This window comes from Oryza brachyantha, chromosome 9 (assembly GCF_000231095.2).
Source record: "Oryza brachyantha chromosome 9, ObraRS2, whole genome shotgun sequence".
Classification (NCBI taxonomy): Eukaryota; Viridiplantae; Streptophyta; class Magnoliopsida; order Poales; family Poaceae; genus Oryza; species Oryza brachyantha.
The window spans coordinates 13322251-13343688 of record NC_023171.2 but is presented as its reverse complement, the minus strand read 5'-3'; the positions used below and the strand labels follow the sequence as shown (position 1 = coordinate 13343688).

General features: G+C 38.2%; 2 protein-coding genes across 3 annotated transcripts; both read left to right on the top strand.

Moving 5' to 3' along the window:
* The first annotated feature begins 648 nt into the window (after window positions 1-648).
* LOC102712469 lies at window positions 649-2733 on the top strand. 2 transcript variants are annotated; one of them, XM_015841067.2, is made up of 3 exons: window positions 649-768; window positions 1780-1996; window positions 2087-2733. In XM_015841067.2, exons 2-3 carry the CDS (start codon window positions 1822-1824, stop codon window positions 2305-2307), a joined length of 396 nt encoding a protein of 131 aa, XP_015696553.1. In that variant the 5' UTR covers window positions 649-768; window positions 1780-1821; the 3' UTR covers window positions 2308-2733. The 2 variants fall into 2 exon arrangements, with proteins under 2 accessions (XP_015696553.1, XP_006660853.1); XM_006660790.3 differs by having other exon boundaries at window positions 650-768; window positions 1789-1996.
* Window positions 2734-19811: 17078 nt separating this feature from the next.
* Window positions 19812-20980, top strand: LOC102703335 (transcription factor MYC2-like). Its single transcript, XM_040527866.1, has one exon. The coding sequence runs from the start codon at window positions 19840-19842 to the stop codon at window positions 20686-20688; it is 849 nt and encodes a 282-aa protein (XP_040383800.1). The 5' UTR covers window positions 19812-19839; the 3' UTR covers window positions 20689-20980.
* The last annotated feature ends 458 nt before the right edge of the window (window positions 20981-21438 follow it).

Genomic DNA, 21438 nt, shown 5'->3' with positions numbered 1-21438 from the left:
TCAAAAATTTTTATCGTCTAAACACCCACCCGAGCGGCTTCTGCTGCGATCCGAAGCCGCCGCGTCGTCGGGTCAGCGTTGCGGCAAACGTGCGGTGCTTAGCCGGCCGCGCGTTGCACGGCCCCACATTGTGGAAGTGGGCCCACCTACTAAGCCCTGTTTGAATCCGGTTCCACTTACATGGATGATGGGCCAGGATTGAGGCCTAATTACTGGAGGCCCAACTCGAAAGCGTAGACGGACGCGTTCGGCCTTCACATAAATGGGCCGGGTTGATCGGTTGTTGCTGGGCCGGCACGAGCACTGTCCACTTGTATTTTCCCATTTTCCTCTTACATTTTTTCCTACCTTTACATTTCAATAAATTTTGTTTTCTATAGTTTGATTAACTTTTTAAATCTTGCCCCTTATTTTTCTTATTTTTCCCATTTTTCTTTTTTTGCCTCAAATTTCAAATTTGTAGCCCAAGGACCTGCGCCGGCCCACGTACGACATTTGGGCCCGTGCCGACACGACACGGCCCGTAGCCTTATTGGGCCGTGGCCTCGACACGGTACAGCCCACTACAGCATTCGTGCCTAGCCTAACGGGCCGTGCCAGCCCGGCCGGCCCATTTGGCCATCACTTCGCAACGGTGACTCACGCATCAGTCGCCTCCATTCCCAACCCCCAAAGCTCCAAACCCTAGCCGGCGAGGCGAGCGACAGGCGGGCGGCACCCGATCAGCGCCACCGAGGAGCGGCCGGGAGATCATCGGAGAGGTCGCCGGTGAGTTTCCGCAGCAGCACAGGAGTATACGAATAGCTAGTCGCTAGTTTTTGTGTACCAATCCATCCCCATCCCCGTGCTTGCGCGCTGTGACAACGACTTGGGTGAATGATTGGTGCCTGGCCGATGAATTGCGTCCCTCTTGTGTGCCGGCGTGCCTGGGATCTTGGATCATGGACGGTGTCCGTAGCTGAGGCTAGGCCCTTCGCTGTGAATTGCTGCTCTGCTCTGAATTTCCATGTGAAGCATATGTTTCATACTGGTAAGGATGGTGTAGACTGAAGAATTACTGAGATAGCGAACCGATTTTGTTCTGGCGCATTAGGCACGGTATGATGTCCAAAATGGTTGGTTGACTCGGCCAAGAGTTTTGATTTAGAAGCCAATTTGGGTTTGAGTTCATGCTGTGAGCTCAAAAATGACAGAGTTTGGGTTTGAGTTCTGTTTGGTTTGTTGACTGCTAAAATGCATGTGCTGTTCGAGAACTCATACATTGGGCCAAATCCTCCTTTTTGTTTTCTTCTGCGTCTTATGTTTGAATAATATATGGTGCTCTATCAGCTGATCTCTACTATGATTGTGGGTAGGTTAACTATGTGCAATGAACCCTGCTGTTTTGCGGGAAAAATTAAATGATCGGGTAGATGTATTGCAGCTTTTTGGCACACGCTTACATATAAATGGGCTGCACAGATTAATTCTTGTGTTGCTGGATCTTCTAATATGTGAGCTTGCCATGTTGTTCCTGCTTTGCCCCTTGAGTGTGTGACGAGTATCTGTTGGGGTTTCCTTTTTCGTTAAAAACTGCAGTTCAGTGGTCACGAATTGGAGTCTGAACTTATAGGTTTTCTCATTGCTGATGTTCCCATGTTTCAGATTGTACTTACTATTGTTTATGTGTGGCATTCTTTTCTACGTATTTCAAAGTATGTAAAACAAATATATATATATATATATATATATATATATATATATATATATATAAGTCAATGTTGAAATTTCTCTTGGAAGGACTGGCAGGAAAACACTGGTAGAACCGAAGAATAGACAAATATGGCTTCTAGTGGCATGAAGGAGTTTTACCGGCAGAAGAAGAAAGGAGGTCCGACCAAAGCATCCTCTTCTTCTAAGAAGAAAACACAGCATTACACTGGAGGGGCCTCCGTTGGGGCCTCAGATACTGCTCAGACATCGGCCCTAATTTCTCATGGTACCGTAGATCTTAAAGGTATTTGCTGTGGTAATCATAATAGAGTAACCTTTAGCTCTTTCCCTTTTAGAGATCCAAAGGTATTTCCATTCATGATGGTCCATGCAGATGATTTTAGTGAGCAAGAGGAGCAGTTGCGACTGTTTGATATGGACCCAAAGTTTGGCCCCTGCATTGGTGTTACTCGACTTCAGCGTTGGGAACGTGCTTCTGCCATGGGTCTTCACCCACCACCTCATCTCAGGGATCTCTTACTGAACAATGCTTCTGCAAGCATTCGCAATAACAATGGTCCCTCCCTTGAGTGCCTCTGGGAGGGCAAAGTCTAAAGCAGCAAATGGCACTGTAAATACTGCACTGTTCATTGCAACTTGCTATGTCCAGCCCTTCAGACCCCACTCCAAGTGATGAATGAATCACTGTATTTCTTAGTCAGGGAGCTCGGGTCTGGTAGTTGAATCAAGGCACACTGTCAATGACTTCTTGTTGTAGCAAACTAGCAATCCTTTGTTTCTGCTATGCTTTCTGACGATAATACTTTTCTTTGGCAGTGTATCTTCAGTTTGTTCTGAATCCTAAAGTTGTTAGTAAAATAATGAGCTGCTGTCCCAAATCCAGTGTTTGTCAAAAAGATAATGCAACTTCTGGTGATTGATGCAAGGAAAAAAACAACCAATGCAATTAGGCTATGAATAATGCAGTCATACTTTGACTGCTCTTACTATGGTCTTGAAAAGTTCATATACTTGAGTCTTCATACTGTGAATGCTAGTTTAGTTGGAGAATGCAAAAAATGAAGCACACAACTGTCAGGTGATCTTTCATGGTTCCTGTGTTTTCATTGAATAGCTACGTCCTTTATCTGTTATTATCAATGGAATGTCAAGCTCTGAGCAACTCTTGTCCGTTGGGATAAATTTGCACGCAATCCCATCTTGTCAACACAATATGAACCTCAGAACCTGTACACCTTTCATGTACAGGGTGTTTCATGACTGGCCCTGTGCTCATGAGAGCAAGGTCTCTACGAGAGCTAACTTGCTAGTTTCAAAATCTTTTGATTTCACTAAAAGCTAACGTAGAGCCATCTTATATAATAGTTACACATAAATATATATCATATCATCACGTGTAAAAGTTTTATTCGTAAATAAGATAACCACCGCTGACTCGGAACAACGGGATCGAGACGTGTGGGTGTGCTGTGCGTGCGTCTGCACGGCGGACCGACTTGCTGGCCGGCCGGAAGCGGCCGGAGACGAACCGTGTCCATGCGTTGCATTGCAATGGCGACGACGACGACGTCCGGAGATCGAGACCCAAAAACAATCTATGCTCCTCGCTTAGCTACACACTTTAGTGTGCGGTTCATTTCTCCCTCTCCTAAACATCTAACTCTCTTGTTTATCGGCCGTACACATCTTTTTTTAACAGTTAAACATTGTTTTTTTAGCAAATTATCACATATCCATTTATGTTTTGAGTTCTTTTAATGATTAACTAATTATATGTTAATATGTTGATATATTTTCCATGCTAGGTGCGAGAGAATTTGTCATATTACACCTCCGTTTTATATTATAAGACTTTCTAACCTTACCTAAATTCATCAATTGATAAATGTATATAATTTATATATATATATATATATGTCTATAATCATTAGTATCCATATAAATCTAGATAAGTCTTACATTATGAGACGGATATAGTATCTTCCGTACGAACTCTCCCTAAATCTCCTCTCACCTGTGAAGCAACGGTGCTCCTACAGCTGCCTAGCTATCGTGCAGATTCATGGACTGATCTCCGATGCCGACGCCTCCCCAATTTTCTCGACCTGATATATATGCACTGTGATCATCGAGACGACTTTTTTTTTCCCCTTGACGCCAAAATTTTCAAGTCAAGTCCTCCTCGTTGTGTGTATATATATACATAATACATGGTCCCAGTTAATCAGTGTTAGCTAGAGACTGAAACTTGATTCCAAGGAAACATCAAACTTGAGACCCATAAATAGCACACAAACAGTTGTCTCCTGAGGAAAAAATAAATAAACACTCTCCTATATATGTGGCTGCTGCTAAAATGGCTGTATTCTTGGTGGTCCTCAGATGTGGCTGTGTGTTTCGATTGTCATGAGATCGATCGAAGCTATTCATGAATTTTGGAGTTGTTGGTCCAACCTACAGCACTGATTAGGACACTTGCGGCCTCGTATTTTACTTATATAATAATAAGTATAAGTGGAACGGTTTATTATTTATCATGTTCCACATTATAAAACTTTATAGTCTTAACTAGATTCATGCGTGCTAATAAATTTAGACACCTATACAACACATATATACATTGATACATGAATAAATATACACAAACTCTATAACGATGGAGTATTGCTTAAAAATAATTTATGGGTAAAAATTTTGCACGTGGTTTTATTATCTAAAATCAAATATTGTAAAATAAAATACAAGAAAAAATACCAAAGATCAACACTAAAATTTAAGTTCTTTAATTTTAGTTATGCTCGTTGGTAAACTGCGTGGCAAAACAATCCCATAGATAGTCTGAAAATATTTGGAACATAGAAATATTATTTCCTTATTCATGTGTGAATTTGAACTATTGTTGGCGGAACACACTTTGATTATGTTAATTAGGGAAAAGTATTATAAACTTTCGAGTGGATATACTCTTTGCATGTTATTTAAATAACTATAAAAACATAATAGATAGATTAACGTGGGATATATCATAACACAAACATACAAGTTTAAACATATATAACTTCTATAAGCTGTAAAAAGAAAATTAAACTATGATGGATACATGTATATTCATTGTCATGAGTGTTTTTTCATACTTGTAAAAGTCATGACTTATATATTTGTGGTGTGGTATACTGCCTCTATTTTATAACGTAAGATTTTTCTGTATTACTTAGATTCATTTAGAAACAATTGATAATTTCTATAATAGTGTAAATCTGTACTTATGTGTAATAAAAAAAACTCGATTCGATATTAACTTATAAAGGATCACCGACCAAAAATTTCTAACCAGGAGCCCCAGCCAAAAGATGGACTTTAAATGTTGTAGAAACCCTCTAAACGTTGTAGAAAGTTGATTAATTCACCGCGGACTACGAAAATCAATCACGTAAGTACTCCATAGTAGTACACACTGTGGGCAGTACGTCTTCAGTATCTTTCATGCAGAAAATAAACTCTCGTATCCTTCCACTTCCGCTTATACTTAAAAATTAAAATTTAAACTTTTTATCGTTAAATTTAAGAGATTTTTGCCGTAGTTTATTTTATAGCCTTAACTTTTCAATCACTAAAATTAAATTCATATATATAAAAACTTTATTCACAAATTATTTTTTGTTTATAAAAATGTTGGTTGGCTTTTCTATTCGATGAGCCTACTTTGACACAGCACAGATCGAGTCAATATTAACTGAGGCAATCATGCACGCCATACGTAGACTATACGTACGCTGGCCGGCGTACGTACGTGCGATGTACTCCTATATCGATTCCACGGATCGCTCCAAATCTTAGGTCGTCGTCGTGTACGTATACGTGCGTATATATCCACGTCATGCGGCTTGGCGTCACATCGAAGGCTAGCTGACGCACACCCATTGTTGTTTTTAATATTAGACATGGGTCGATCCGTAGATAGTTTAGATTTAACTCTGGTTCAATAAAATAAACTATGTTTTATCATAAAATAAAATTTAGATAATTTAGTTGAACTAAAGTCGATCATAAAATATGTACGGGTCGACTCACGGTCATCCCTACTTGTTTCGTATGTGTCTGAGTATGTATGTATATACGTATACGTATACGCATCGATATCATATTTTTTTTAAAAGGACACGTACCTTTAATGTTGTTAACCTTAAATAATTCAATTGTAACTTTAACCATTTATTGGTTCACTTGTTTTATTTATTTTTAAAATATATAAAACTATAAGTTATGATTGAAGTTATTTTAGTAAATACATAAATAATATTAAAATTAATAATAATTATGTATTTTTAAATAAGATTAATTGTTAAACGTATATAATAATTCAATAGTTCAAACGTAAAGAAAAATGAAGTTATGTATATCAGGCTCGCGAGAGAAGCCCAAGAAATTAATTTAAGTATGATCGATCTATCTCACCAAGTCGCTGCATGTACGAGGGAGGGATGATTGTTTGGATGTTTTACGGGAAAAACCAAACGATATATTTATAAATAAAAATATTTTTGAATAAAATTTTAATATATTTATTCTTATCTATCTAAAATCCAACGCTTGAAAATAAACTTCGGCGAAATAACTTTAAAATCAACTTTAAATTTAAGACTAAAAAAATTTAAATTTTGTCTTATAAACATAAGTGAACAGATAAAGTGGCAATATTGTGATCTGGTTCGAGATGCACAGTTCCTCATTTGAAGGGTTTTTGGTTCCATGCTGGTAATTAAATTATTGCTTCAGATTTTAAAAAAAGCCTTGTTGCAAAGGCGAAAGAACAATTGCCATGCCATTCTCTCACGTTGTGCACAAGTTGGGAGGGCGATGATTCTGTGCCATGTCTTCTCTCACGTTTTAATGAGCAATACGGGTATGAACACTTACATTTATTATGGATTTTGACTATCGTTAAGTTGCGTGTTTTTCTTTAAATTTGTTAGGCGAATTTTGGACAGTTAGGTCTCGCTTTAAAATTTATGCATTATGCACAGGTATAGTTCCCTTCTCTAGTTCCCTTTTCATGATCCCGCTAAACTATACAGTATCTTATCTTTCTCGCTTCTCCTTGTACTCTTAAGCCAAAATTTAAGTATTTAACCTTAAATTTAAAGTTGATTTTAAGTTTTTCATATTCTTTTAGTCTTTGTATTTAGATCTCTAAAAACACGTATATAAAAGTTAATTTTTTAAATTATTTTTTATTTACAAATATATCGTTCGATTTTTTTTCTCTACAAAAGACAAACAATCACGCCCACGATGTTACCACTTTGACCTGACACACCATGTAAGCATATGCCTCCATTCATTCCACCTTCTTCCATGTTTACCACTTTGAGCCATTTTTCTCACTGCTATCTCGCTTCCTTTGCATTTCTTCTTACCATATTTAGCACCACCAGCATAACCCATTTTCATCATCAACGTACACCACCTGTTTATCCCTTTGCATGTCACCATCTGTTTGGCTCACTGTCATGTGTGCTTCATCGTTGGAGGTTGGATGTCACTGGCACCATGGTTGGATGACTCATCGCCACCTCCCTCGTCCTTAGTTTGTAGCCATATACCCCCTCCGGTTTTATGCTACTTATCGTTATTGATGAGGCTAAGGTCAAAGTTTTAGAACTTTTACTATTATTAAATTTTTTACTTTAGAAATATGAATAATATATGTATAGATTAATATTGAAAAATACTATAATAAAATCATATGATTGTTGATATTTGTACATATGTCATAATATGAAATAGGGGTCAAAGTTGTTTTCCGAAGACCATGTCCAAATCAAAAATTATAAATATTTTATGGAACCGGAGGGAGGAGTATTTTTGCCACTCTTATATTTGGTCATAATAGATTTGTCACTGGACCCATATGCCATAGACGTATGAGAGTCCACGTGTCATAGACAGCAAGGATAAATCTATTATTGTCTATTTTTAAGAGTGACAAAAAGTTAAACGCCCCGTACTTAGAAGATAGCGTTCTGGACATTGGATAAACATCTAACGGCCCTCATAGGCCGAGTGAGATTTAGGAAAATATTGTTATCGACTGATCAGTAGCAAATGTGAGCATTTATGTATCAGTTTGGAAGAAATATCAAGGGACGACTGGAATTGCCAACCCTTATATAAGGGCACTTTAGGCATTTTGAAAAATATGGTGTAATTGTATATTTTAGAACAATTAACAAATGCAATGGTATATTATAGAAAAATAATAATATCGATGGTAAATGGTTGAACTGGGACCAGCTCTGTGGTATGTACGTATTATATTATCTGAATACTAAAATGGATCAAAATACACAAAGCGGCAAGATCTATTGGTCTAAGCAATAGTATCGCAAGCAAAACAAGGTGGTTCGGCGTTTGAAAACTACTCCCGCCGTTTTATAATATAAAATGTTTGATTTTTTTTCCTGTAACATTTGATCCTTTGTCTTATTCAAAAAATACAAAAATATTATTTATTTTGCTTGTAACTTACTTTATTATCAAAAAAAAATTTAGCATAACTTGTCATTTTTTATATTTGTACCTAATTTTTAAATAAGATGAATGATAAAACGTTGAAAAAAAAAAGTTAAGTATCTTACTTTACGAAACAGAGGTAGGACGAGAGAGGTAGGACGTCACAGTACCATAGATGATTCGACTAATTAATGCGAGGTTAATTAAATGAGTCCAATTCGACCAACAAGGGAATTAATTAATATAAGGACACCAATAATTACTATCTGATGGGCTCATAAACCTTCATGGCACATGCATCATATTTAAGCTAGCCAAAATGTACGTGTTTCCATTTACGGAATCACTCTCGATCTTACCCTGCCAAAGTACGTTGTACTACACAGTACCCATATATAACGCACTTTAATTGCGCTCTCTCTTGTCCCGTTTGAAAGTTGCAAAGGTTTTGGATTTTTGGATTATCTATTTTTTTCTGAGCAAATGTAAGATATAAACGACTGATCGAATAGCTACTACATAACAGAAGAGTTGCTTTACAAAGATCAAACAAATAACTTTTATATAGATTTTCCCCCCACAAAATTAATACACCGTTTATATATATACTTAGGAAGCATCCTAACAAATAATTTAAAATCGGTAAGAAGAAAAGAACAGGGCCCGAATGAAAAACAGTCAGCGGTATCTTATCAAGATTAATTCTCTCCGCATGTTTTCATCACTGGAATAGAATCAGTAGTAGGGAACCCTATTCCTGTAGCTATTTGTATACTCCCGCCACCTCATCTTTTTTACTTCTGTTTATTCTTATGCGTCAAAATTAAATTTTAAATTTTCAATTTAGAGTTAATTTTTATTATAATTTATTTTTTAAGTCATGACTTTTAGATCTGCAGAAACACGTATGTAAAAGTTTTATTCAAAAATTATTTTTTATTTGCAAACCATCACTCTCGGTATCACTTCTTTCTCAATCGGGTTTCACGTAGTACCATGCATGACACTGATATGCATTAATTTAGAGTTCATTTATCATGGAACAGAATGTGTCATTGTCTGCACGTAGCTATCAACTTTTTTTGTGTGTGTGGGCGTTCTATCTTTGGGATGAACCCATGCTGTGAGCAAAGGGGCCGGGGCTTTCCGATCAATTAAATCACTTTGCTATCAATTAAATACTTTTGTTCCACAGTGTTCATGAGAGCTTGATCAGTTCTTGTGTCGTCCAATCACACACATTTTGTGTGTTCTCTCTCGTCTACCTCGATTGAACTGTTGCACTGACCAGTTGATTATCAAAGTGAAAAAAAAAACAAACAACCAAAAAAGTTTGTAGGTAAGTCTTTTATATCTATATTAAATATATTCTGATTATGATATTAGTTTTGTAATATGGCTTCAAGTTTTTTTAAGCACTCTTGTAGTTTTTTAATAACACTTCGAGTTTTTCTACTAAAATTCGTAGATTTTTTCCTTTATCTATTAAAATTCATAGATTTTTTCCTTTATATATCTCATCTAAGTACCACAGAAATGGTGAGATGACCAATATTTCTCTGCACTATAATCATATCCTCATTCTTGACCGACCATTGCGGTTTTTTTCATGAGGGTTTTTCACGTTAAAACATGTCCTCTCCTGTCATATTTTTTCTAAAATAAAATAAAATATAGTGCTAAAAAAGACCATGATAAAAAATCTCCTAAAATTAACTCTAAATTAAGTTCGAGAATTTAAATTTTTACTATTGTTAATTGTGAGACAAATGGCAGACGATGAAATCCTTATAAATAGTTAATGTTTAGGCTAAGATTTTACTGAACTTTTTAAACTGTAGTCATTGGTTTTATATTATGAATATACTTATAAAATATATAAGCTTATGAAAGAGTTTTTTTATAAAGCCATAAGTATCATGGTCTAAGTTGTCTTGCACATAACTTGGCTATCATGATCATATAATTTTTAAAATAAAAAAAACACACCTATGACCAATTCAATTATTTTTTGATCCACTGTTACAAAATTACGTCTCAAAATTTTAACCTCTTTGACCTATCATATACTGGTTGTAGCTATATCAGTTTAAGCATTTTTATTTTGTTATTATAATAAGTCAAATTAAACAAAGGTGTGGTTTTGTGGAACTTTTGGGCCGTGTAATAGTATAGTTATATCATATATATACTCAAATGTGAAAGTCATGTTGTTTCTATGCAACTTAGATCATAATATGTGTTTTTGTGAAATTTACTGTTCATGAAATTATGATATTGTGATACTGTTTTTAAAGAAAAAAAATCTATGTAGCATTTATTTGTTTCTATAACTAAGCATTTGTAAAGTTATTGATATTCAAAATTTCAAAAGTTTGATAAAATCTTGTCATATGACCGGAGCAGTATAACTGTTTCTTTAATACTACATGTGCCTAAATAAGAACGAAATACGCTGGTTTACACTAAAATTAATATAATATGCCAGATATGGAAATCAATTAAGGCTATCGGCCAACAACTATATATTGGTCAGCCTTTCACGTGTCAACGTTTGTTCATTTGCCAAGGAAATGTGACTAGTTTCATCTTAATCAGTAGAAAATTCAGGGGACAATCTATCTATCAGAATTAGGAGTAAAATGGACTGATGGTGGGGATCCTGAAAGCACAATGTTATGCAAAATATGCTCCAACTGTAGCTCGACATGCTATGTGTTGTATTGTCTGGCTAAACCAAAGTACTGCTAGCTCCATTATTCCAAAATTTTTTAAAAAATAGATTGTTTAGTAAGATAACAAATAAAAAACTAAAGAATTTTTAGATTATTTCGTATAATTAAGATTATAAAGAAAAAACTATTGCATCTTTTCTAAACTAAGGGGTGATTGCTTGGGTGTTTTATTAAAAAACCAAATAACATGTTTGCAAACAAAAAATAATTTATGAATAATAATTTTATATATGTATTGTTAGCAATCTAAAAGTCAATGTTGGAAAATAAACTTCACTGAAAACACCTAAAAATTAACTCCAAATTTAAGATTAAAAATTTAAATTTTGACTTATAAGTATAAGCTAGCATAAGCGAAAAAATGGAGGTGCAAAATTTCAAGTTCGTGTAGCCAAGATAGCGATGAGGTACAGTTAAGCTGATAGAGTTGCTCCACTTTCCCATCCCAGATCAAAATCAAACGTACGCCGGAGTAATATATAAATGGAACAATAACATGGCCGACCTTTTTGGTTCACAAGAGATTTCCAAAAAAAAACGTCTCAAAAAAAGAGATTTCCAAAAATGACAGAATTGTAAAAGGAAAACGTGGTAATTAATATCGTAGAAACAGTTGTGCAAAACAAATGATCGGGACACAAATTAATTGGCCCTGTCAATGAGCTGAAGAGAAAAAAAAATAGAGCGAATGTTTTTATTCATGTGGAATCGGTGTATTTGGGAGGTTTAGAACTTGATTATTTTTTTTATAGAATTTTAACTTTTTTCTTTGAGTCTATGAGTTTCTGGTGGTTTCTTTGTATAGAGAAATTTTACGGTCTTACTGGTATAGCTACCAAAGATTTACGCTATAGTTATAATACCTTAATATATAAAATTTGTGCTTGAAAATATGTTAACTCCAGGTATTATCATAAGGACTACTCTTTTGTGTACATGTCATCCAAACGGATTTAGATTGTTCACTGCTCACTGACATATAAATCTAATAACACGTTCGGTCCATATGTTATAAGCAATACAGGAGAGGATCATGTTCTCTTTCAAACCAGAAAAAGTCCTTTATTTAGGACAGCCAAAAGCACAGGGTAGAGGCGTAACACTACTAATTAAGGGTGCGATCAGCGGTACATGTTCGGATCATTTAATTCTCTCCTGCGCACAAACCGCCATAGCTTATTAGCACACGATTAATTAAGTATTAACACTAAAAGCTTTAAAATATAGTATATTTATATATGACTCTCAAGCATATTTATTTTGAAAAACATACGCGTAATCGAGAAGGGAGCGGTTGCGATTACAAGATAGGAAGCATGGGTCAGCACCATTAATTAGTACCCGGATGGATGTGTTTCGATTTTCCATATAGGGAGAGAAGGTAAGTTAATGGCATAGTATGCATATACACGTACGGACACTGGCGGTTGCAACTCCCAGCCAATGGCACGCCGGCCGGCCGGCCGGGCCTCCCATGCCGCCGTGCCGCGGCGTGCATGTTTTGCGTGTTTCGCCGGATCCGTCGTTATTCCGTGGTCGGCTCCAGTTCAGTTAAATAATATATATTTTATTTTTAATATTAATTTAGTTTATTGAGTAGAATTAGAACTAAATTTAAATTATTTGTGGTCGATCCGTATATATAATTATACTAGCACAATGCCCGTGCTTCGCCATGGGAATAAAAAGAATTACTAAATATATTTATTGCACTTAATAAATAATAAAAAGTATTTCATATAAAATTTCATTGTATTCTAATTTATTGCAAATATTTACATTTTTCCTCGTCTAGCACGCGGGAACCTCACTTTAGGGATGGCATAAAAAATACAACAACAGAAGCCAACCAATCTAAAAAGACTAAACTTTCCCCCAATTTGCAAGCTCCAGCAACCTCCATGATCACAAATTCACAGCTAGTGCTATGGAATAAATTACAACTTCAGATAAAAAAACCCAGGACCATACATACATCAAAATATCATCAATTGAGAAGTTTTTGTTGCTTCACAATGCCACAGCTAAGATTTACCCTAGACCGAATTAACATTGACCCACATCCCCCACAAACTACTAATTAAAAACCCAAATCATATCATCCCCATAATCAATTTCTATTGCCTCTATAGAGCTTCCAATTCTAGCAGTGCCCACAAGCAATCACGCCGAAAGCAAATGAAAAGACCCAAGGTTTCAAGAAGGCAAGCAAAACAAAAGGGGGCGCTTTTTGCCTGTTGGTGAGGTGGAGAGGAGGACCTGGCAAAGATGAGAAGTAGCCCATGACCAGGGCATGATATAGAAGGCGCCGAGGCTGAGTAACGCAAAAGGCACGTGTGGTCCGCCTTATTAGAAGTGGGCAGCGGCACTGGGTAGACGGTCGCCATTCTGGAGGTCTGGAGGGATAGGATGCCTTGAATTGTTTATCCCGTTGAGCGGACATGCGGTAGTCCTATTTGTTTTGAATTGTGCAACAATTTTTATTTAATCCTCACGAGTGTGACATGTTATAATAATTAGCAAATTGTTACACTACGATAAGATATCCTCTGTGCACATACATACATAAATAAAACCTTTGGAAATCTAGTATTCCCTCGTTCCACATTATAAGATTTTGTGACATTGCTTAAATTCGTATATGTGTGAATGAATCTAGACATATGTTAGATGGATAAATCTCGACAAACCCTAAAAATCTTATAATATGAAACAGACAGAATACTTGCTTAGTATTTGAACATTGGTTGGCATGAATTTTGTCTTTTGCATGCTACATCTGTCAGCCAAATCCTTGTCCCGTAGTATGCATAATCTGCTGAATATTTATCATTAATCTACTGAATATTTATCATTCATTTCCACCGTATCTTTATGTAACCAACAACTTCACTTGATTATACTTATAGGCTAATAAGCTGACGTGGCTAATTTTTAGATTGCTTTTGCAAAGATCCAACCACTTCTCACACAAGTGCATCTCTACTCACGCTACCTGACAAGTGTGTCCCACCTAGCTGGGGCCCACGCCTGCGTCACATCAAATTTCTACCTACAATTTCGCTAGCACATCACTATTAATATATATATAATATGAGAATAATCCAAATCGATTAGGAAGCAGAAAATTTGGTTGAAATAAAATATTTTTCCATGATCCAGATCAACAGAAATGCCTTCCAAAAATTTGTTGATCAAGATATTGGTCGCTACTTCCTTCCAAAATATCATAAGCGAATCAAAAAAAAATATCTGAAATTTTACCAAGATGCGATCATGGAAACAGATGATCTAATTGCTTCGGCTAAATGGAACCACTTAATCAGAACCAATCAGTAGCGCTAGTGGCATGATTGATTAAGCAAGCACTAAACGCGATTGAGTACGTAATTAATTTAAAGAAGAGAAGTGCATCAATTGCGTCTTCCTCGCTACTGCTGTGGCTGGCCGGACAGCCGGTGTCGGCGTGGCTGCGCACGTTGGCCATGAGCTTCTCGAGCACCCGGGCGAACTCCGGCAGCTATGCCTCCCCGAGCGCCTCCACGTCGGCCTCCCGTCAGAACTGCCTGTCCGTCTTCGCATCCGCGATCTTCTTCGCCACCTCGCGCAACCGTGACTTCTCCACGGCGATCTGCGACCATGTGTCCTCCGCCGCCCTTCTCAACTCCTCGTGGTGGTGGTGGTCGTCGCTGGCGTCCCCCTAGACATGGAAGGAGCAACAGTCGCAACGGCGACGTCGGGCGGCGCGTAGCGATAGAGTACAGCATCGACGAACGGGTCGCCGAAGCAGAATGTGCTGAGGGCCTCGGACAGGACGACGACGGCGAGGCTTGCGCCGGTGAGGATGGAGAGCTCCGACGCCTTCTTGAACAGCCCGGACCGCCTCCTAGTGAAGGTGACCTGCCGCCGGCCCTTGGTCTCGATGCGCCTGCGTGCGGGCCTGACCTGTCATTGCCTCTGCCGGTGGAAGAGCGCTGCGCTAGGCCTATGATGGATAGGTGCGGACAAACCAAAAACGGAAACGAAACAGACCAAGCGTTGCACGGGAGGAAGAAAAGAATAAAGAGAAAGCTGCTGCGTACATCATTACGACGTACGGATGAGTTCAGCATGGACGGACGAAAAATTCCGACAGAATCGTTAACGCTTTTTATAATAGTATAGATATAGATGTGAGTAAGAACATATAATTACTTTTTATTAATTTAATTTAAATAGCAGTTTTCGGTCACATACACATTAAACTTTTTATTAATTAAAGGGAATAAGGATATACTTTACGAGAGAGCAAACGTAAGTAAAAAGGGAAGCTAGTACCTTTTTGAGTGGCAATATATAGCATACACTTGAGCTAGGTGTCAATCTTTTCCTTTTAAGGGCTTATACGGTTTATGAGATTTGTGAATTATAGGAATAGAAAAAATATAGGAAAATAGTAGAAATGTATGTACAAATCTATAGAATTGAGAAACATTGGAATTTTCCCTAGTGAATTATTTTTTCCTATGTTTTGTTCTCAATAGTGGAGAGATAGAAATTTTTTTGGTGCATTTCCTTTGAAACGAACGTTGCTATAGTATATATTTCATAGGATCTCATATTCCTATATTTTTTCTTTACAAATCCTTTTAAAACAACTGTGGCTTATACACCGGAGTCGTGGACTTGTAGGCAACCAGACAAGCAATACACACTCTTTTGGCGTTCTAGGTTAGACATATTTCTCCAACACACAAGCAAGCAAAGAAACTTCCAAGTTGTCCGAGCCATTTTATGCTTTTTATGTATTAAACGATCGAGTTGGTTTATGTTTTTTTTTTCTCTTCATGGAAGTTCTTCACTCCTCTTTTCACTTCAACTAGGCCTTTGGCCATGGTCAATCATGAATAATACCCTAGACACGTACATGATCCATTAAGCTATGTCCAGCTAGGTAACCAACCATGCATATCAATACAATGTATTTTAATTTCTAGAAGTTTCAGGTTAATTACGACCCTTGTATTTGCTTATGCTTATAAGCTAAAATTTTAAATTTTTAACCTTAAATTTAGAGTTGATTTTGGATTTTTTTCATTGTATTTTATTTTTCAAGATTTACTTTTAGATCACTAAGAACATATACATAAAAATTTTGTTCATAAATTATTTTTTATTTATAAATATAACATCAAACAATCATACCATGTTTTTCATGTATAAACAACCGAATACACATACACATAAAGTACTTTAAGGGCGTCCAAACCATACCTCGTTATACCAATTTACTAGATGTGTCAGTAAATTCAGGGCTTACAAAATGACCCTTACAAGTGTAGTTATCACCGTAATCGTGGTTATCATCGCAATAAACCGTCAAAAATTATAGAAAGGTGGTGATAACTGTGCTCCCTAGCAACGATTTACTCCCTCCGTTTCATAATGTAAGATGTTTGACTCTTTAGTTACAATGTTTGACCATTCGTCTTATTCAAAAATTATAAAAATATCATTTATTTTGCTTATGACTTACTTTATTATCAAAAAAACTTTAAGCACGACTTGTCATTTTTATATATTTGTATTAAATTTTTAAATAAGATAAGGATGGTCAAACGTTGCAACAAAAAAATAAACATCTTACATTACGAAACAGAGGAAGTAGAAGACATCCGTGGAAACGTAAACCTTGGTTGAACCGCAACCGGTTTGGCCCTAACCTCTAAGTTATGCATGACGGCAGAACTATGCAATAGGGGTTTTGTAGAGGTGTCATGCATATTAACTAGGTGTCACATCAGTATAAAAGAGAATATTTGCATGAAACTCTAAGAAGAGAAAGGGAATTTGTTTCATGGCCATGAAAAGTTTGGGTACCATTACCAAGTCCTCAGTAACCCCGTGAAACTCGCATTGAGGGCTTGAGGCGTTTCATAAAATCAAACACTGTCTGGATGCAATCAAACTTAATTAAATAATTTGTTTAGCTTTGAAAATGGTACGATGAAACATTGCAATGTGATTAGCTAATTCATGCGTCGTTTCATTGAATTAGTTGTTTTAAAAACTGTATAGTGAAACTGAGTACTGAAACTAGCCTTACAAATCAAACAGGAGATATTTAAAGAGTGTTAGAATATTCTTGTGCTGACAATTAAACTAGCAAGTAGCTAGTCCTCTGTTGTCTTTCAACGACAACGGTGACTTACACACACATCTTTTTAGTTTTGGATTTGTAAGTTGATTTTAAGATTTTTCGTCATAATTTATTTTTCAGTTTTATATTTAGATCATTATGAACGCGTATATAGAAGTTTTATTTATAAATTATTTTTCATCGTTTTTTTATTTGAAAACGTACGACGTATGTTCGATTATCTCTGCAGCCCTTCACTTTCGATCGATCGATGTCAATTGAGCCACTTGGATAATAATTACTGTAGACAGCGAGCCTTAATTACCTACGAACGATATATGTACGGATGACATGACAAGGCCGATTTTCGCTAATTAAGTCCGTAATTAAAACCAAATCTATGGATCAACTAGCTACGTACGTACGTACGTCGTTGGCTGTGATATACAGTGTATACGTATCCATACGTACGTGCGCACCGCTCTACCGTTCAGTTTTCATCAGTTGACAGACATACATGCATGCACGGCTTTGGTCACTGACAGGACCAAATTGTGCCTCTAATTAAATTGACATTGATCTTGACCCGATACATGTGCCAAAAGGCTATTAAGTGATACATGCAACTACTCTTTTGTCAAAAATGAGTGCCGACTTTACAGCGTACCGGCACAAAGGCCGAGTTTGACTTTACGCCTTCTTCTCAGCTTACCCATTAGTTAGCTTTTTTATCATTAATATAGGATTCACTTATCTTTCCGTCCTTTCTCACGGAGTATTCTTTTTCATATGTCTGAGCCGGCTGTAAGCTTATAGCATGTTTCTTCTCTCTCCTCGTATCTCTCCTTTGTCTTCAGCCTGTTGTTATACTTAGCTCTTACAAGTACCAGAGATTGTATATTAGTTAATTTCTTAAATTTTTTTCTCTCTCTAGATAGTATTATTTTGGTATGGACGAGATTGTTCCGAAATCATTACCGTATTATTATTGGCATCCGTGTTTCATTCTCCTCCTGACTCTCCATATTCATTTTTGGTGTTTATCAACTCTCTTATCTTGGCACGTCTCATTTTCCAGCGATAGTCGAATAAGACGCTCCTCAACTCGATCGTCACGTCCTTCCGTTCACACCCCCTCTTAATGCATGTTAGAAGAGTTTTTGATTTTTAGAGATTCTGTCAGAAACTTTAGCTATCATAAGTCTCTCTAAATAACACTCGGTTTCTAAAAATATGTAACCGTATAATCTAAGAAATCAAATAAGAAGCTAGTTGGTGAAATCCTAGCTTTTTAGAGTCTAAGTTGCTTCTTCTTGAAATCTTACGGCTTGTTTAGGGAGCTTCTCTCAACTGCCGCTTTTAAAGCTGCTTCTGTCAGAAGCTGTCCTAAACGATCCACGTTGTGAGAATCTGTAATCCCGCTCCTCAAAAATTAATAATTTGATCAATTTACTCTATCAGAATATAGTTTACGTGACGCAGAATTAGTGTTATTAGATCTACGTTAAAAACTATTTATCATTATTACACTTTTGTGTCATATAAATAATATAATAATAAATTAAATATTGGTCGAAGTCTTGTTATAACAAAACAAAATACATACTATATTTTAAAACTGAGAGATTATTTACTTTGTTAGCTATAAACGATTTTCTCTTTTAACCCAGATTCCCTCTTACTAACCCAAATTCCCTCGTCTTTTACGCGCACATTTCTTTTTCGCTAAAATTTCTATAGGTAAGTTGATTTTAAAAGTTATATGAATCTATTTTATATTTTTATAACTAATGGTTAATTAATTAATCATATATTAATCTATCGCTATATTTTGTGTACCGAATAAATCGAACACGGCCGTAATCTCCTTACCCAACATAACGATTTATCTAACATAGGTCCCTCCTATCGCCATCGCAGAAGGCACGGCCATCGAAGAATTAAGGTGCGACTCTATGCTCTAGCTTGTGTCTCTATTCTCCCGAATGAAGGCTACAACGAGATAGGGGGGTCGATCTCAGCCATTGGATTGATAAAATCTACAGCACAAACTTGTAAAAGAAATTATGTAACCCTATTGAATTCAAAATATAATAATATCACCCACATGTGTAACCGAGGATCGAGTACATTTAAATCATTCGTCACGAGAATATGATATCGCCCGTAGTTGAAAATGAAAATTAAGCAAACAAAAGTCTAACCGGTAACCTAAACAAACAAGAGAAATTGAAATTCTGGTCTGTAAATCAATATGCCATGATACACAAAAATGAATGTTGAGCTTCGTTGACTGACTCAAGCCTGCATTTTCTCACGGTGTGGTCTTCCATGTCTACACCACACTAAGAGCAAGGCTAATAATATAACCGACTTGCTGATATAAGACTCTTTGCATCACATACGGTGGATAGCTATTTAACATTAATACATAACCCACTTATCTCTCTCATAGAATATCTCGGTTCTGGTGTCCAAGCCGGCTATAAACTTATAGCCCGATTTCTCTCTCCTCTATCTTAGCATAGCCGGCTTACAGCATGCTATTATACTTGCTCTAAGCAAACCCAAGTGAGGTTTAGCTATCACACCGGCCAGTGGGGCCCACCTATCAGGCTCGAGAGTTCCTGACGGCGATGATTAAGGGGTTAATCGAGGGTGCTAACTGCAAAAATTGCCATGGCAGTATAAAAGCGGAGGCACGGCCACCGGATTGGCTCGGCCGGCCGCCACTGCGAGCTAGCTGAAAGCTTCTCGGCCATGGACGAGCTGCTCTCCCCGTGCTCATCGTTCTCGCCGCGGTCGCCGTCTTCGATGTTCTCCTCCGGCGCGGCGGCGGCGGCGGCACACGCGGTGCTCGAGTTCACTTCTTGCGAGGTGCCGGATGAGTGGCTGATGGGGGACGTCGTGGTGGCCAAGAACGAGGAGGACGTGGGCGGCGGCGGGCTGTGGGGCGTCGTCGGGGGCTCGCTCTCGCCGGGCTCGGAGCTGTCCGAGCTGCCGAGGAGCTTCGTCGAGGCGCCGGCGCAGCGGCCGGCGAAGCGGCGCGGGAGGAAGCCCGGGCCGCGCCCCGACGGGCCGACGGTGAGCCACGTCGAGGCGGAGCGGCAGCGCAGGGAGAAGCTGAACCGCCGGTTCTGCGACCTCCGCGCCGCCGTCCCCACCGTGTCCCGCATGGACAAGGCCTCCCTCCTCGCCGACGCCGCCGCCTACATCGGCGAGCTGCGCGCCCGCGTGGCCCGCCTCGAGGCCGACGCGAGGCAGGCGGCCGCCGCGAGGTGGGAGCCGAGCTCCGGCGGCGGCGGAGGCGGCAACTCCTCCTCCTACCACGCCGCCGCCTCCGCCCTCGCGGGGCTCGACGAGGCCGTCGAGGTGCGCATGATGGGCCGCGACGCCGCCACCGTGCGGGTCACCACCACCGGCGCCCGCCACGCGCCGGCCAGGCTGATGGGCGCTCTCCGCTCCCTCGAGCTGCCCGTGCAGCACGCCTGTGTCATGCGCTTGCACGGCGTGACCACCGTCCAAGAAGTCCTCGTCGACGTGCCCGCCGCCCTCCAGGACGACGACACCCTCCGCACGGCGCTTCTCCAGAGGCTGCGGGACAGCTAGCTCGCTCGCTCCTCCGCCGCCGCCCGAGAAGAAGATCGAGCGTGGCCGCATCCACGTCGTCGTCGTCGTCACACCACAGAGGTAGGCAGAGCTAGCATCAGGTCATGGTAATGGCGAAACTTAACTAGTCGGCCATGGCCATCCCATGGCTAATCCTCATGCTAATGTAATGTAATATGCAATGCGCAAGATCACCATCATCATCGTCTTCTTCAAATAATTGTCCAATGTCCATGGAATAATTAAAGGCAAATTAATCAATTAGTCTGTCTATTACTGCTATTGTTATACTCTATCCGTCGCTAAATGTTTGATGCTGTTGATATTTTTTATACACGTTTGACTATTCGTCTGATTCAAAATTTTTAAAAATATGTAAAGCTACATACATGCATAAAAGTATATTTAACAATAAATAAAATAATATAAAAATAATTAATAATTATATAAAATTTTTGAATAAGATAAATAGTCAAACGTGTATAAAAAAATCAACGAAGTCAAACATTTACGGACATTAGGTTTTAATCTATTTTCTAAAAGAGCTGTAGTGTCAATGCAAACAAAAAGTTGCAAACAGATCATGACTAGAGATGAGGAGCTAGCTAGCTAGCTAGCAGTGTTGGTATTATTCTCTTGGTTCATCCAAACAAAATACAATATGCCTAATTAGTGGATGGGGTCTCTGTAAACTGTTGTCACTGCAGTGGTAGCTTGTGAAATTATTGCAGATACATACAAGTATGTTTG